The following is a 19,214-nucleotide window of genomic DNA, read 5'->3' on the forward strand; positions in this document are numbered from 1 at the left end:
TCTTAACTACTAAAAACGACCCCTGGATCGTTTATAAAAAAAATGTGAAAAAAAGTCAGATGTGAAAAAAAAATGGGAGTCAAGTACAAAAGTAGTATAGGCATAATTTTTATAAATATTTGTGGTTCAAATCAATATAAAAGATTGTTTTTCTTATTGTTTTTCTCAAAGTAAATTATATTTTTTCTTAACTACAAAAAACGACACTTTGAACGTTTATAAAAAAACGTGAAAAAAAGTCAGATGTGAAAAAAAAAATGGGAGTCAAGTACAAAAGTAGTATAGGCATAATTTTTATAAATATTTGTGGTTCAAATCAATGTAAAAGATTGTTTTTCTTAATGTTTTTCTCAATTTAAAATATTGTTTTTCTTAGCTACTAAAAACGAAACTTGGAACGTTTATAAAAAAAACGTGAAAAAAAGTCAGATGTGAAAAAAGAATGGGAGTCAAGTACAAAAGTAGTATAGGCATAATTTTTATAAATATTTGTGGTTAAAATAAATGTAAAAGATTGTTTTTCTTAATGTTTTTCTCAAATTAAAATATAATTTTTCTTAACTACTAAAAACGACACTTGGAACGTCTATAAAAAAAAACGTGAAAAAAAGTCAGATGTGAAAAAAAAATGGGAGTCAAGTACAAAAGTAGTAAAGGCATAATTTTTTATAAATATTTGTGGTTCAAATCAGTGTAAAAGATTGTTTTTCTTAATGTTTTTCTCAAAGTAAAATATAATTTTTCTTAACTACTAAAAACGACACTTGGAACGTTTCAGAAGCTAAAATAAAATCGATGTTGGGAGCTAACAAATAAAAAGTCACAATACCTATAAATATATAATTTCTGATACCTACCTTCGTTTCAAATTAAAGTTTTATACTTAGGACTTTTAAAGTGAAGGAATAAGTTTGAATTTTGTCAAAACTCTTTGCTGAGGCTATTGTCTTATTAGTTTTTAATCAGAGGAAGTAGCAGCAATGTATTGGGCATAATAGTTCCCCTTCCCCCGCTCTAGTGATGCCAATTCACATAAATGTAGGGAGATAGAGGGGGGGGGGTATTTTTTTCAGAATCCACGAGGGGAGTTTTGTTTCGTTTTTTTTGATTAAAAAAAAGAAGAAAATAGCAAAAGAGGGTATTTTTCAAGGAAAATACCAAAGAAAAATACCCTCCTCCCCTTTGGCGCCACTGTCCCATTCCCAATTTGCGAAGACCAAAATGTCTAAAACTCTGCTGAACTATCGAAACAAAAGTATTATGACCAAACCAGTGAGAATGAAAAGTAAATAATAAAACAGACAGTATTACTAGATCTTCCCTGTTTTGTTTTTTTAATTAGAGAAAATTAAATTGTCTTTATCTTTGTTTTATATCCTTCTGAACCTCATTAATATACTGTTGTCTCTGAGTACTCGCAGTCTTGTTCATTCATTGTAGTTTTCTCTTATCCTTATGCGTATGGGAGATGGAAGAAAAAAAACATGAAAACCAATAAATGAAAAATAAAACCGAATATGATAAAAAAAAACAATATGACAATAAAACCCATGGCAACGAAACCCTGCAAAATAAAAAAAAAAAATCGAAATGCTTTAACGAATTAATACTAATATAGTTGGTTAGTATTATAATTTATGGTACAATATCATATTTCTTTCAATTACACTTAGTATAGCATTTATAGTATATTTTATTATTTATTTTATTGTTATTCTATGTTGTTGTATCTTACTATTCTAAGTATATTATTTATAATGTAGTAGTATTTGTAATTACAGCTTATACCACTTGCTCAAATTTGTGATTCATTATTGACCAATTCGCCTAATTTCACGTGATTTTTTTCTCTACCCTTGTAGCGAAAGTTGTCGCATCAAGAATTTTCCACCTTAGGTCTCTCTCATACATTGCGAACACGGCTTTAATCATTGCTGGGACCATTGTTGGGAGAATTTGGTTCAATTTGAAAAACCAAATATGGGAATTCAATTTCCGTTTGATGACAAATTATTCATTTCTGCGATAAAAGTAGGGAAAACTAAAAGAGAGAAAAGAAGTATAAAATGAAACTGCAACAGAGCAATGGAGTCTAAGAAAAAGGACACTGGTCCAATTGGAAGTTGAAGATGATTTATTTTGCATAACAAATAAATCGGAGAAAAGTGAAAAAGAGACAAGAGACACAAAAAAGAAAAATTATATACAAATTCAGTCAGCGATAAAAGAGAATAAAATTGTGGGAGATTTGCTTTGGAGCGAGGAGAAGGTCCAGGACATACTGGGGAACTTACAGATGATCATAAAATACAGTTGAATAAACTACAACGGGTTGTGGAAAGGTTGGGAAATATCGAATTTCGGGTTGGACTGAAAAAGCTTGAGAAGCAATCTGGGATTGGTCCTATCAACTCTAAGGAAGATTTGATCTCTGTTAGTGGGGAGTAGCCCCCTCGACGAGCCATGAATGAGGGGCAGCTCCCTCAACCGAAAACTGGTGGGCCAGTTGTGAATCTGTTACCAAGAATTTGCCTCTCCAATTTTGAGTCCTTTGGAGATACTCTCTCCCAGTCACTTCATATTTCACCCGAACCTTTGCCCAGTAGCCCAATTCACTATTCTGGATTGAAATCAACAATTATTTTCTGCAAACCGTATTCCCTGAGCGATGTGTCCAAGTTTGATCTTCAGTTGACATCGACGTTTATTCTTCATTCGATTACTCAGGGAGATGGGAACCAGAAGAAATTGATTCATGGTTCGTTGAGATTCCTACCTGATTTCCCTGTGCGCCTATCATTTTCACAGGCCTTTGTATTTTCGGCCACAGATGATTTCAAACTATGCCTAGGGACAATTCTTACTTCAATTAAGATATTCCTTTGTTTTCATCGTTGGAGATTAAAAGGCTAGTTAGCCTTCTAATCTCCAATTTTTGGTCATCTGGTATCGATGCACATGCCAGAATCTGATTCTGCGCTTCTCTCAAATGCAAATTCGTGAGAGCGAGAAAATTTTGATTTAATCATGCTAAGCACAATTAGGTTTCACAAATCGTGTGGATTTTCCTTCTTCGATATCCCAAACTTGATGAAGAGGGCCGTACAGACAATAGGTTTGATTAGTTGGATAGAGATACTGAAGGGTAATGGAACTAAGCCAAACGCATAGTATAGTCGTAGCTGCAACCGGTAGCTACAGTCTTTTGACACCATTTTACTGCACAATTTAAAATCATCAAAGTGATTGAGCGCGTCTCGACATGGTTTAAATGAAACTAAAACTTAAATCCATGAGTTGATCTCGATTTGAATATCCAATATCCTTAAAAAGACCAAATTTGGAGCACGAAAATAGGAAAAAAAAATATTACTCAATGCTATTAACCAATATGAACCTTTCACCTCTGTAATTCCTCCTGTCAATGTTTAAGTCAGGTTTTTTCTTTGGTATTGTAGACTCAAGGTCATGGTGTGTCAGAGCTGTGGGAACAAGCTGCAAAATTTCACGTTAAGAGTGGTGATCCAAACGTAGCTGCTGGTTGTCTAGAGGAGCTGAGATCTTTATGCCCAAATGATCCTAAAATTATTGCCCGTCTCGTTCTTGCTTATTGCAGGTTAGTTATTGTTATAATGTTAGTTATTGTCACAGCCCTGTTCAAGACCGTATCCAGAGGAGGAGGTACAGAGTTTGACCCCCCCCCCCCCGAAAATTTATCTGATGTGTAAAAAGTAACGAAATGTATATAAACAAATTTTTGATATGTTTTTTTTCATATTTTTTTTTTTATTCTTAGAAAATGTTCTTGTAAATAGAGAAAAGTCTTAGTTATACCAGAATTTTTTGCGGGTCTATCCTGGAGACTTAATTAGGTCCTTTGTCCTTTTTGATCGTTTTCAATAGTGTCATGAGCAGTAACGCAAATCCTTAAGTTTAGGGATGGTTTAACCATTTTTAGTTTGAGACATGTATTTTCTCCTACTATAGAACTTAGAAATTGACTCCTTAATAAAGACCCTGAAACGCAAATTTGACAAAGTGAAGCTTACTTGAATAGTAAAGAAAAGTTTCCTTGTGCTTGTTTATTTCCTTAAAACGAATTCAGCGGACTGAACAAACTTAGAATTAGGTACCGATGACCCTGTAATGATCTTGTGTGTTTGGCTACACAGTGACTTTAAGTTTAGTCCTTGTATACCTAAAACTAATATATCTACTAGCTTTTTGCTACAATTCTTTTTTCATCCTAAAAGATATAATATTCCAATGACTGTTTTATGAACTATTTATTGTTTATAATAGGCCATCATTTGAATACGCTTATCCTGGTTGGCAACCATGTCTCACAAAAGATCGGACATCTAAAATAGAGGTTGTTCGAAAAAGAGCTTAAATCCTTTACTACTTATGGAGGTGGTCTAAATCAACTTCATCTTACTTCGTTAAAAATAGGATAACATATAGTTACCATAGACTTTGTACTGAGGTGCCGACAGTTCCACTTTCACTGTCACATTCGTCCCCCTTCTCTGTCATGCTCTTCCTCCCTTTATTGTCATTCTTCCTCCCGACAGTTCCTTTCACTGTTGTATTCTTCTGGCAAATTAAAAATCAAATACCGCACTAGATCAGAGGCAACGCTATAGCGTTGCCTTTAGTAAAGGCCATACGGCTCCAATGTTTTATTATTATTATTTATTTTATTTTTTTTCCCCAAAGGCACTTCATATGGAAGGGGTCGTCGTAAAACCTTCAAAGGGGTCTCATTCGATTGGAAATCGAGAGTTCTAGTGCCCTTTTTAAGGGTCAAAAGTGATTGGAAGGCAACAAACACCTCTCCACGCCCACCATTTCCCCTAACACATCCAATCAAAATTTTGAGACTGCAATTTTCTTCTACGTAGTTGATTTCCAGATAGAAATTATGTTTTTGAGGAGGCTAGTCCCCCACAGCCTTCAGGGCAAGGGTTGTAAGTTATGCCCTGGGGGCATATAAGCTTTTTATAGAAAGTTTTGTCGTAGAAAGTTCTAAAAGGGCTCATTCGATTGGAAATTCAAATGGCTAGTGCCCCTTTTAATAGTCGAAAGTGATTGGAAGCCAACTAACCCCCCCCCCCCCTCTCACGCCCCCCTTTTCCCCAAACACATCCAATCAAAATTTTAAGATAGCCATTTTTTTCTACATAATTGAAAGTTCTGGAAATTAGGTCTTTGTGGATGACAACCCCCCCCCCTCCACACACACACAGCCCTCAGGGCTAGGGTTATAAGTTATGCCCTGGGGGCATATAAGGTTTTCATAGAAAGCTTTGTCGTAGAAACTTCAAAAAGGGCTCATTCAATTAGAAATTTAAATGGCTAGTCCCCTTTTAATAGTCGAAAGTGATTGGAAGGCAACTAACACCCCTTCAATGCCCACCATTTCCCCTAACAAATCCAATCAAAATTTTGAGATGGCCATTTTGTTCAACGTCGTTGATTTTCGGATAGAAATTATTTTTTTGAGGAGGACACTCCCCCACAGCCCTCAGGGCAAGGGTTGTAAGTTTTGCCCTGGGGGCTTGTAAGTTTTTTATAGAAAACATTGTTGTAGAACTTCAAAAAGGGCTCATTCGATTGGAAATTGAAAGTTCTATTTCACTTTTTAAGGGCCAAAAGATATTGGAGGGTAACCAGCCCCCCCATGCTCTTTTTTCCCAAACGTATTCGATTCAACGTTGTTGAAAGTTCTGGAAATTATATCTTTGAGCATGACAGTCCCCCACAAGGTCTTCAGGGTAAGGGTTATAAGTTATGCTCTGGGGGCATATATGGTTCTTTTGGAAGGAATGCTCCTATAAACTTCAGAGAGGGCTAATTTGATTGGAAATCGAAAGTTCTAGTTCACTGTCTAAGCGTCAAAAGATATTGGAGGGTAACCCGCCCCCCCCCTCCTTACGCCCTTTTTCCCCAAATGCATCCGATAAAAATTTCAAGATATCTATTTTGTTAAAAATAGTTCAAAGGTAAGATAAAAAAAAAGTCTGGTGTCGAAACAAACCCCCAGGGCCCGGGGGCAGGCGTTGCAAGTTATGCCCTGGGGGCATATATGGTTTTTATGGAAGGGATGCTCGTATAAACTTCAAAGAGGGTTCATTTGATTCGAAATTGAAAAATCTACTTCACTTTTTAAGAGTCAAAAGAGATTGGAGGGTAACCAGCCCCCCCCCCCCCTCCACATCCTTTTTTTCTCAAACGCATCTGATAAGAACTTTGAGATAGCAGTTTTTTCAAAAATAGTTCGAAGACCATATAACGAAAACAGGCCCGAAGACAGGCGTTGTAAATTATGCCCTGGGGGAATATATTGTTCTTATGGAAGGGATGCTCGTAAAAACTTCAGAGAGGACTAATTTGATTGGAAATTGAAAGTTCTAGTTCAGTTTTTGAGAGTCAAAAGAGATTGGAGGGTAACAAACCCCCCCCCACGCCCCTTTTTTTCGAATGCATCCGATAAAAATTTGAGATGGCCATTAAGTTAAAAAAAATTTCAAAATTCTGATAAAAAAAAAACTCAGGTGTCAACACAACCCCCCAGGGCTCAGGGGCAGGCGTTGTAAGTTATGCCCTGGGGCATATATGGTTCTTATGAAAGGGATACTCGTATAAACTTCAGAGAGGGCTGATTTGATTGGAAATCGAAAGTTCGGGTTATCTTTTTAATAGTCAAAAGAGATCCGAGGGCAACAAGCCCCCCTCCCCATGCCTTCTTTTTCCAAACCCATCTGATGAAAATTTTGAGATAGATGTTTGGTTAAAAAAATAATTCAAAGGTCGGCAGCCCCCCAGGACCCGGGAGAAGGCGTTCCAAATTATGCCCTAAGGGCATGTATGGTTCCGCTACAAATTTTGAGATAGCCACTTTTTTGCAAATTGTTCAAAAATTAGACAACAAAAACTCCGGTGTCAACACAACCCCCCAGGGCCGAGGGGGTAGGCGTTGTAAGTGTTGTCCTGGGGGCGTATATGGTTTTTATGAAAGGGATTGTGGTATAAACTTCAGATAGGGCTCATTTGATTGGAAATTGAAAGTTCTAGTTCACTTTTGAAGAGTCAAAAGATATTCGAGGGAAACTAGCCCTGACCCCCCCCCCCCCCACAAACTCTTTTTTCCCCAAGCCTATCCGAAAAAAAATTTAAATAGCCATTTCATGAAAAATAATTCAAAGGTCAGATAAGAAAAATTTCTTTGTCGACGCAACCCCCTTGGCCCGGAGGCAGGCGTTGTAAGTAATGCTATAGGGGCATATATTGTTTTTATGGAAGGGATGCTTGTATAAACTTCGGAGAGGGTTCATTTGATTGGAAATTGAAAGTTCTCGTTCACTTTTGAAGCGTCAAAAAGAGATTGGAGGGCAACTAGCCTCCCCCCCCCTCCCTGCCCTAAATGCATGAGATAAAAATTTTGAGGTAGACATTTTGTCAAAAATAGTTCAAAGTTCAGAAAACAAACATTCCTGTGTCGACACAGCCCCCCAGGGCCCGAGGGTAGGCGTTGTAAGTTATGCCCTGGGGGCTTATATTGTTGTTATGGAAGGGATGCTCGTATAAACTTCATAGAGGGCTCATTTGATTGGAAATTGAAAGTTCTAATTCCATTTTTAAGAGTAAAAAGTGATCGGAGGGCACCTAGCTTCCCCCCATAATCCATTTGTTTTTTTCCCAGACGCACTTCATATAGAAGGGGTCGTTGTATAAACTTCAAAACGGGCTCATTTCAAAGGGGGCAAATTTTTGTCACTTTGATATTATTACTTTGATACCAGTTTTGAAACCTGTGATGAAGATTTGATTTTTTTTTAAGTTTGATGTTGAAATAAGGAATTTTTAAAAACTTTAAACTTTTTGTAATAAAAAACGAACAAAAATTAATAAAAAAAAACTACCGAAAAATAATTTTTTCAAAGAAATTTAATGGCATTCTCGGACTTTGGATCAGCTGATAAAAATACATGTCGAAATTAGAAATCAACGCAACCAGAAATTGCCATTAGGTGATAAATGAAACCCAAAATGAACAGAGACCGGACATGCAGTTATAGGAAGAAACATACAACAAGTAATAATATGAATGAATAAATAGATCTTAAAACGAGTAATGCTTAGAGTGAATATGAAAATCAAGCGTAAGACGAAAAAAAATATTTTGCTATTGAAGCATAAATAAAACTTAAAACATACAGAAATCAAATAAAAAATCATTGCAAACAAACGTAAAATAGATTTTAATGTAAATGAATAAAAAAATTTTAAAACGCTCGAGACTAAAAGTGAATATGCAAATCAAGCTTGAAACGAACGAAAATCACTACAAGCAAGAGTTTGAGTATCAGCTCCTTCTTTCACTGTAAGTCTATAACCTACTGAGTCATTGTCACTCCACTGAAAACTATAAGCGTCTTGAACAGTCTTGGAAAGTATAAACAACATCAAAATGAATATTTGATATATAATGATATTAGTTGTTGAAAGATCCATCAGTTCATTAGTTTATTTCACTCTCATTTTATTTTTGTTTTCAGTGCTGAAAGAGCTGGAAAAGAAAATATTTTTAATATAATTTGTTTTCAGTGAAGCGCCAATGACGCAGTAGGCTTTTGGTTTTTATTTACAGTTAAGGAAAGGGGCAGTATCCAAATTCTTGTTTGCAGTGAAACTATATTCTTGAACAACTTTAGAAAGAACTAATAAATTAAACTGAATATTTGATGTATAATGATATTAATTGCTGGAAGCTCATCAGTTTAAATTTTACTGTAATTATAATGTTTATTTTCAATAATAAGTATAAAAGAAAATATTTTTCACATGACTCGTTTTCAGTATAGCGCCAATGATGCAGTAGGTTTTAAACTTTTAATGCGAAAGAAGATGATGATACCCAAACTTTTGTTTGTAGTGATTTTTGTTCGTTTCAAGCTTGATTTGCATATTCAATTTAAGTTTCACTCGTTTTAAGATTTATTTATTAATTTACATTAATATATATTGTGTGTTTGTTTGCATTGATTGTTTATTTAATTCCTGTTTGTATTAAGTTTCATTTATTCTTCAATTGGAAAATATTTTTTTTTCGTTCTGAGCTTGATTTCATATTCAATCTAAGCATTACTCGCTGTAAGATCTATTTATTCATTTATATTATTACTTGTTGTATGTTTTTTCCTATGATTGTTTATTTAATTTCTGTTCGTTTTGGGTTGCATTTATTCTTTAATAGTAATTTCTGGTCGTTTTGAGTTTGAATTTTAATAGGTATTTGTATCTGCTGAGCCTAAGTTTAAAATGACCTTTACTTTTCTTTGAAAAACCTATTTTTCGGAAAGCTTTTTTTAATTGATTAACTAGAAATAATGTCATTAAACTCGTGTATCAAGAGACTACCACTTTGATAACAGAAATGTGATATTTTATTCCTCATTTTAGCTATTGTTTTTATTGCTAGACCTTTTCTTTATGTCTGACTGTGGTGACTTAGCTTCTTTGGATTTTTTTTTTAAGATCCATGGATTATATCTATGTTCAATATTGACGTAGACATGTTAGCTTATACCTATTGTAGTGTATAAACATATATCCTGTAGACCTTGATCCCCCCCCCCTAAATTCTGATTTTCGTGTGCATATATCGGTAATTTGCATAGGTTTTGAACGGTTTGGCTACAAAATCAAATAAACGCATTAAATATTTAGCTCAGAATTCACTTGGTGGAAAAAGTTTGTTTTTTTTCTTCTGTTTTTGGGGGGAGGGGTGTGACTTGCCTGTGACTAAAGATAATGTAATATCTTAGTGAGTCAATGAAGTGTTTACGGTAAAATCCCAAGGAATTGAAAGGCATAATTGACAGGTATTAGCTTATGATAAGTTGATTTGTACTGGTAGTATCCTATTATATTGTTTTTGTTGTTTCCTTGCTATTCTTTTGGAAATTTGTTGGGAAGTTTTTGTGAAGTTGTTATTCTATGGTATTTGGGGGTTTTAGTCGTAGATGCCTTTATTTTCCCTTTATAGGGGAGATAAACTCTGGCCCTAAGGTAATTAAACTTTGGTAGCGTGCCTTAGGCTATGACCGAACTAATGAGGCGTACCGACTGGGTATGTTCGAGGGCTAACGGTAGATCGTAGAGAGGTTGTCTAAAACACAATACTTTTATTCAATTTACGCATAGTAATTACAGATATAGATATGCTACTGGGACTGGCTGCCCCAAATAGACCACAAGTCTCAAAAACTACAATAATATATAATAAGATACAGACACTTACAATGATCCGACAAAATCCCAAGGTATTTCTAATGAGAAAATAAACGGGCAGAGGTTCACCCGGCAAGTCAAAAGGTCTGACTTCAGTCTCAAAAATCGGGGGATATGTTTGGAAAACTAACCACGTCCTTCCTGTACATTGACGCATTTAGCCAGGAAATTGATTATTGAACAAGTTCCCTCCAAGCCCACACATTCCACGATTTGTATCTTTATCTTAAAAAGTGGTGTTTTGAAACTTTGTTTTTGCGTCCTAATATATTTTTACTCAATTAATAATTCACTAAATTAGAAATCTTTACCACAACACTCTCCATTTAAAGAAGAATAGTCCCAATTCTCAATATTTTACTTTTAAAACAACTTAATTTCTTTTACAGCTATTATGCTGCCATCTTTGGGTCATTAAGTGCATCTACCCTCAATGGGTTTCCTTAGGGTTATGTTTCTGGTCCAATATTGGCCATGTTCTTTTTTTTGTTGAAGTATTTCAATTTGAAAATCATCCTTTTTTCTCTTTTTCTCTGTCTCTAGGACTGACAATTACTCTTTTACCCTCTTCATATGCATCTTCTGTTTTAACTTGACCCCAAGCGGCTTAAACATAATATTAATGGTTTTGCTACAATTAGATTTCAAGTTATATTAGACAAGTTTATGAATTATTTGAGTTTAAATTTAATTTCCATTAATAATTTAATTTATCTGTGTGATGTGGTTGATATACCGTTTATTTTTCGTTTTTGAAAGGCCTTGGGTATATTACACATAACATTTTGATTTTTAAATTTTCACATATTTTTCCAGCACAAAGCATTTTCACATATTTCAATAACATAAGCCATTGGGCTATGTAGCACATTTTCTATGCCTAAATTAAGTTAAGAATTTATCTCACTTTCTGAAGAACTTGTAGTAAAGTCTGTATTACTACTATAGTTTCCAAAATGTGAGTTGATCGAGTATGAGATGATAGTATCAGGATATATTTGAAGTGTCTTCAAAATTTGTTACTTCCCAAAAATGTGTCAATATATGATTGCAGGAAAAATGGATCCGAAAAGATGCTACGAAAAATTTGATTTCCAAAAAAAATATAGCTAATGCTGTATCTAAAATAAATATCCACATTAGTATACATATAAAGTATATATTTTTACATATATAGTAGAATGAAACACTCAATTTTCGTATATATCAATGCATTCGAAAATTAATTACTTTTAATTACTTTCTCCACTTTTTTAATTACTCCAAAAATAATATCCCGCTTAAATCGAAACATTATGTTCTTTGCTGGATTATTCTTTCAAACTTAATACAAAACAGATTATTTTACAATAAAAAAAAAAATTATTAATACTTTGACTCGAGGTCAAACATTTACATATAACATTACATCACTAGTTGCAATTAAAGTAAATTAAAATAGCGTAGATATATATAAGCATTGTGTCATAATTTACACGAGTATTGAAGTTGCAAAACTAGATATGTTATTGTACTATTGGTTAAAGCTTAAAGTATTTTAAAAACAAAACTCTGTATAGAATAGTACTTATAACAGTAGATATTTTCTAAATTACATTTGTTACAACTATATAACTTTTCTCATATATGACTACATACATTTTGTTTTTATATTTTGGTTCTATTTCGAACCCACTTGTGCTATTAACTGTCATTATCTTATAAGCCTGTTTGTCTATTCAGACTTTTAAGCTTTTCAATTCTTTTCGAATTTCTAGGTACTTTTTACAGTTTTACAACGTTTTTGTCTGTAATCTCTCTTTTTTCAGCTTTAATGTCTTTTTGGCTTAAGGCTTTTATTTACAGCTTATATCTGATAAGCTAAAAAATTTTTGCTGTTCACCTTATACCTGTAATGCCATTATCAAATGACTTTGCCTGTACTCTGAAGGTTCGCTTACCAGGACTGCCTTCTGGTAGCTCCTTATAACGTTTCCAGGTCCTCTTGTCCAGGAATACATCTAAAAAGACTATTATGAACCTGCACACAAAATAATTAATTATTTAATAATTTGTGGCTACAATTTTTTTCTTGGGCTATTCTTTTTTTCCAAAAAAAGTGGCCCTTCTGCCGAAAATAACTGGCCTTCATGGCACACAGTAATTCTGTTTTTGACATACAAGTGACGATGACTATTTTCACTTTAACTTCCCCACTTTTAGTGGTCTAGTCTTAGGTTTCAACTTTAAGTTCTTAAGGCTATTATGTGCCTTACTTTCAATTTTCTATGTCATACTAGTCATTTTTCTGAAAACGACTTCCACATAAGGGACCAAAATTTCTTTTCCTGACTTTTTTGAGTATTTGTCAAATATTTCTGTTATTCTTGGCCCACGTTTACCAATGTAACAGTGACTACGTAATATTAATGTTACTTATTTGTACTTATTTGGTACAATTTTCATACTAGTTTGTTCGGCAAGTTGAATAAGTGCGTCTAACAGAGTTTAACTGACTTCATTCAGTTTATTTTCCTTTTAGTTTTGTCTGGCTATATTTTCAAATTGAATCCCTCTCTTTTTTTGATTCGATATTTTAATGGAGCCTAAGTGTTTTTTGAAGTCTTTTCCCTCTTTCTCATTAAAATGTGTCTTTTTTTTAAAGCCTGCATTTATGTATTCCTTGTTCTTTTTCAATAACCTTAACAAGTTATTATGCTGATTGCCCTTTATGATCAAATTTTATCATCTCCATTTTTCTAAGAGGTGGGGGGGTCTATAATTTTTGCAAACTGTATTTTATTGAAATTATTCAAATTTTTTTATTCAAAAGTTTTTGTTTTAGAAAAGTAATGTAGTTTTTCCGCTAATTTTTTTTTTTGAACATTTTTAATTAGGTTTTGCCCCACATTTGCTAGTTATAATTTCTTCCTAAAAATGCAATTATGACGATATAATGTTTGCCAATTTTATCCCAGCCTTAATTACTATTTTATTTGCCTTAGAAAGAGAGGCAATAATTCTCTTGCAAGGCTAAATAACTTTGAATTCGGTGCTTATTATCTGTTGTTTATTGATAAGCTTGAATCTGGGAGAATTACAAGAATGGATTTCTGTTCATTACTGCGAGTTTTCTTTTGTTGTGTAAAGCTGTTTTATTTTCAAAGAAAAAGTGGATACTGTTTAGTTTGTGTTAGGGTTCAACGGATTGGGATTTGGGTGTTTGGGTTGGCACAGGTGAAAACCAATTGTTTAAACTAGGATTCTCCTGAGCCGGTTCGTTTTCTCAGATCAAAACATTGCTAGAGTTAAAATTATTATCTTGAACTACTGTGGTTTGCTTTTGACGATGAGGTTTAATTTTTGGCTTATTTTTACTGGATAGTGTCCTTGTTTTACCTCCTTGTAAGTTTTTAGGTTATAATTTATTTTTATATCGTTTTTCACTCGTTTTATTGTCTAAGCTTATTCTAAGTGTTGCTTAAATCTTTATAGTGCTTCCTTAAAATTTCTTTTTTTTTTCTTTTTACCATTTGTAGCTAATAAAAAAATATTATATTAGACTATAACTAATTATAATAAGATTACAGCTAGCTTTTACATGTAGTCGACTTAATGTAAACTCTTGCTGTTTTTCCCATTATAATAATTTTAAATTCTTCAAAAAAATTTTCTTTTTCAAATTTGACTGGAAGTTCCATTTCAGAGGTCAAAGGACAGTAGATGCATTGCATATACTTAACAACGAGAGGCCAGCAGTGATTGAGCTCCTCCAAATTTGCTAGCTTCCAATGACCCTTTTCCCGTAGTCTACCCGCCTTCGTTTTTTTCAACAACCCCAATTTTTTTTTTTTCAATATTACATATAAAAAGAATTGCCTTTTAATGCTAATTCTAAACATATAGCGTTTGTTAAGCTTGCCTTCACCCATATAAAACGAAGAATCGGAGCATTAATTATTGCAATATAAACTGCAACATCCTGTGTAGTTGTTTCCGGAATATTATTTCTATTTGGTTCCTGGATACAATCTACTTGTAGGCTCATTTGAATATAAGGGACTATTGGCTTCACTCTATTTGATTTCTACTATCAAATTGTAGTTATATGATATAAAAGCTATCTGATATTCGACTAAACTCTATTTATTTAATATTAGACTAGACTTGAGGATGAATCGTCATTGATTAACCGTAAGAGTTGACAAGAATTACCATTATTAGATATCCCAAAAGGATGCATTGCCTTCTCTGTTTGTCCTAATGTGGCTTATGTTCTTTGTAAACAAGCATGAACACTGGCTTCTTTTACATCTACATGGCTCAAAAGCAGCCATGGTTTAAAATTCAAATTTGAACTTTCTTGTGACTCATTTCGTGCAGCTAATTCAGAATTTGAACTTTTTCTAACACCATTATTCAGATGAAGGTCCTCTGTGTAGGTAAAGGAGACCCTTTTAAGACCTATCCCCTTGCATCCATGTTCTGTGATTAAAGGTTTCTCTCGCCGAATTTCTCGCCTTATGCAGAGTTCCAGTCACAGCTGGGTAACAACTCTTTTTTTGCTTCCTTCGGCGACTTTTGCTAAGCTTCCACATTTGTTTTCTTACTTATAAGGTTACTTTTCTCATTTTTTTCCATCCCTTTCTTCAAGTACTTTAATTATATATTTATATATCTTTTCCTTCCCTTTGCTTGTGAAACTACATAACTAACCTAGTATTTGTTAGGTTTAACAAAGGTAATTCTATTGCTTATTACGTCGTAAGATGCTATATTTTCGAAGTCACTCTACTCCTAAAACACTCAGAAATGGCAGCTTCTAACCTATAATTGTTCGAACCACAATTTATGTGCTTCCTTTGCTAAATTGTAGCAGTGTTATCCTTGAAGAATAAGTCCATAGCCTGTACCTGTAGTAAGGCTGAATTAGGACCCTATTTGCTACTATTATGCCTAAAATTCTTCTGTTTCTACCAATGTTTCATCGGTCCAGCTAGATTTTGTTTTTCTTTACGTATTATCTTTTATTTTATTCTTTCAATTCACGGTACAAATACTTTATTATTTAGTAATATACAGCACTACTACATTGCATTTATTACTAACACTAAAAAAACTACTAATTATACACTTACTTCTACTTGCTAAAAACTAAATACTGTATTTTTTTTCTATTTTACAATCCTTGATTGAGTCTTTTTTCCTTTATATCTATTGTAACCAAATTTTTGAGGGAATACAAATTTATTTCTAATAGCCAAAGTTCGAGAAAAGCTGCTCTAAGTTTTGCTAATTCGAGCGCCGCTAAAAGAAAAATACATTTACTTTCCCCTTCTAATACGGTCATTTTGATTTTTTATTTTTATTTTTTTTGTATTTTGCAACCTTGTTTAGTCTCCTCGACCCAGTTTTTCCAACGACCACCAGTTGTCGTGACGTGTTCGAGGGGCAAAAGGTAGATCGTAGAGAGGTTGTCTAAAACACAGTACTTTTATTCAATTTACAAATAGTAATTACAGATATAGATATGCTACTGGGACTGGCAGCCCCAAGTAGACCACAAGTCTCAAAAACTAAAATAATATATAATAAGATACAGACCGTTACAATGATCTGACACAATCCCAAGGTATTTCTAACGTGAAAATAAATGGACAGTTGTTCACCCTTCAAGTCAAATACTCTGACTTCAATCTCAAAATTCGGGGTATATATTTGAAAAACTAACCACGTTCTTCAGGTACATTGACGCATTTAGCAAAGACATTGGTTATTTAGCAAGTTCCTTCCAAGCCCAAACATTCCACGAGTTGTATCTTTATCTTAAAAAGTGGTATTTTGAAACTTTGTTTTTGCGTCTTAATATATTTTTACTCAATTAATAATTAACTAAATTAGAAAGCTTTACTACAAATTATCATGCATTTATTTTTAGATTTAATGCTGGAAGGGCAGCCCTTGTGGCGCGAAGTCTTCCCCCTGCCGGGTCAATGCTGGGAAGTGCCGATATTGATGTGGATTCGTTAGAAGCAGCCAATTGGGCCATGGGTAGCAAATATGTAAAGAAAAATCGAGTCGATGGAACACTAGCGAGTCCCAAATCTGGGTAAATTGATTTTCTTACTTTTTGTTTTTAAACAGTCCTCAAAATTTAATTTGTCACCTACTTGGATTGAATACCTGAGACCCACTGGTTCGATTAAGTAATTTACTATTAGGAATAGCGTGAAACTCATTCTATTAATTTGTTTTCCAGTGTCATATTGGTTTCCTGAGATATGTATATGTTATCGTGAACGTCCAAAATAGGTAAATAACGACATTCAGCGGTGAATGTCCGAAATGCATTTGTTTCTTTTTGGATTTAGTCAGCATTCCCAGTAATTTTTTTAGTTTAATACAAGGTTTAATGATGACAGGTTAGGTTAGGTTAGGTTGGGTTAGGTTAGCTTAGGTTTGGTTTTAACCCATATCTGATTTTTATAACCAAATTTAACCTAGCCTTACTTTAACTTTCACCGTCATAGCTTGCATAAGACTGAAAAAGCTGACTCGCAAAGCTAATTGAATCCAAGCTGAGACAAAGGAATTTCGGACATTCAGTGGTGAATGTTGACATTAACCAGATTTCGGACATTGACCTATAGTAGGTATTCATATACCTACAGAGGAGAAAGAAGGGAATCCTCCCTTCCTTTTTCGGACATTTTTGGACAACCAGATTTCGGACATTGACGGTAACATTTATATACTTACAGAGGAGAAAGAAGGGAATCCTCCCTTCCTTTTTCGGACATTTTCGGACAACCAGATTTCGGACAGTGACGGTAACCTTTATATACCTACAGAGGAGAAAGAAGGGAATCTTCCCTTCCTTTTCTGGACATTTTTGGACAACCAGATTTCGGACATTGACGGTAACATTTATATACCTACAGAGGAGATAGAAGGGAATCCTCCCTTCCTTTTTCGGACAACCAGATTTTGGACATTGACGGTAACATTTATATACCTAGAGAGGAGAAAGAAGGGAATCTTCCCTTCCTTTCCTTCGATATTGTTCCAAAGGACCCCCTTCCGGAAAAATGAAAATTAACGAGCTGTCTTCCTTCAACGGCCTATGTTTTTCAGGAGTCGTTTTTAAAGAACTTTGCCGAGAAGTCAAACTTTAGCGAAAAAGAGCGAGGGTTGAAGAAGAGGTAGCCTACTGGTTATAAATTGTGTGACCAAAAATATTGGATTGCAATTGGCCCCCCTCCCACGCCCTTTTCCCCCAAAGAAATCCGATCAATATTTTAAGACAACCCTTTGATTTAGCATAGTTGAAAGGTTCAATAATTATACCTTTGGGGATGACCCCCATAGTCCTTAGGGAAAGGATCATAAGTTACGCAATTAGCCCATTGTTCATAGTATTTGTCATTGGGAAATACACGGATTTTTTGGGGAGTGGGCGGGATTTATCCCGGGGGGATAAGGATATTTCCTTGCATGCCTTGAAAAACTGTCAGAAATATATAAAAAAAAAAGTTTTTTTTTACTGAATGTAAGGAGCAGCATTAAAACCCAAAACGAGCAGAAAATATTCAGTATATGTGGGAGACTGCCCCTTCCTCAACCCACGCTCTTTGCGCTAAAGTTTGATTTGTTGTCAAAACTCTTTAAGTGCGACTCCTGAAACACAAGGGCCGGTGAATATGAATGAGAAGTATTGTTAAAAACTTTAATACTTTAAAGTAAAGGGTGATGGCTGAGGAAAGGACAACCTTCCTTATATACGGAGCGATTTTTTTTTGTTTAAATTTTTAATATTGCTCGCCCTGTTAGTTGAAATACTAGTTTTTATTTCATTTGGACCAACTTTGCCATCAATCAGCGACTAACTTCTGCGGACCTTGGTGTTAAAGAACGCTTCCAAGCTTTTTTTGAGGGACTCAGTTATCATAAGCAACTTTGTTAACGGCTCTAGTCTTTTTGTATCAATTTTTTTTTTTTAGCTAAGAGCTGATGCCGCCAAACTCCTCCCCTACAAAAATGTAATAATTCATCTTCTTCTACAGATGCTATTAAATAGGTCTGAGATGCTGTATATATATTTTAAGTGTTGCTATCAGTTTCCTATACGGTTATACGTTTCGTAATGAAAATGATATTTTGATAATTTTAAATGAATTTTGATTTTTGACAAAAGAAAGTTGAAAAAATTGCAAATTTGCTATATTTTGACAGGTTCGAATATATGTGAATAAGGAAAATACGTTTTATGCAATTAAAAGGCCTATAGGTAATTACACCGGTATTAGCCCTATCGTAATGATTGATGCCGACTATAAAGCTGCTAGATGGGGCTTTTTTTTTTTTTTTTTTTTTTTTTTTTTTTTTTTTTTTTTGAAAGCTAATATTAGTGGTTAATTTTCCTAGTTCGGGCTGATTTGTTAGGATTTTTTTCGTTGGAAAGATAATATTACTAATCCATTTTTCTTGGAATTTAATAACTTCGACCTTCGACGGCTAACTGATTATATATATATATATATATATATATATATATATATATATATATATATATATATATATATGTATATGTATATATATATATATATATATTTATATATTTATATTTATATATATATATATATATATATATATATATATATATATATATACACATATACATATATATATATATATATATATATATATATATATATATATATATATACATACATATACATATATATATATATATATATATATATATATATATATATATACATCTACATATATATATATATATATATATATATATATATATATATATATATATATATATATATATATATATATATTTTAAGTGTTGGTATCAGTTTCCTATACGTTGATAGTAATACGACGCTTTATTGCTGTCTGATATAGTCTTTTATTTTAAATATTAT

The 19,214-nt window shown here is 33.6% G+C and overlaps 1 protein-coding gene across 1 annotated transcript in view; it reads left to right on the forward strand.

The window, feature by feature from the left end:
• Positions 1-19,214, forward strand: part of Srp72 (signal recognition particle 72) — an 87,330-nt gene that overhangs the window by 57,838 nt on the left and 10,278 nt on the right. Inside the window, exons 10-11 of the mRNA XM_089099950.1 lie at positions 3,459-3,616; positions 16,214-16,384. Of these exons, the coding sequence (XP_088956076.1) occupies positions 3,459-3,616; positions 16,214-16,384 (329 nt within the window). The remainder of the gene's footprint in view (positions 1-3,458; positions 3,617-16,213; positions 16,385-19,214) is intronic.

This window comes from Artemia sp. Qi Xiang Cuo, chromosome 2 (assembly GCF_049724085.1).
Source record: "Artemia sp. Qi Xiang Cuo chromosome 2, ASM4972408v1, whole genome shotgun sequence".
NCBI classification, from domain to species: Eukaryota; Metazoa; Arthropoda; class Branchiopoda; order Anostraca; family Artemiidae; genus Artemia; species Artemia sp. Qi Xiang Cuo.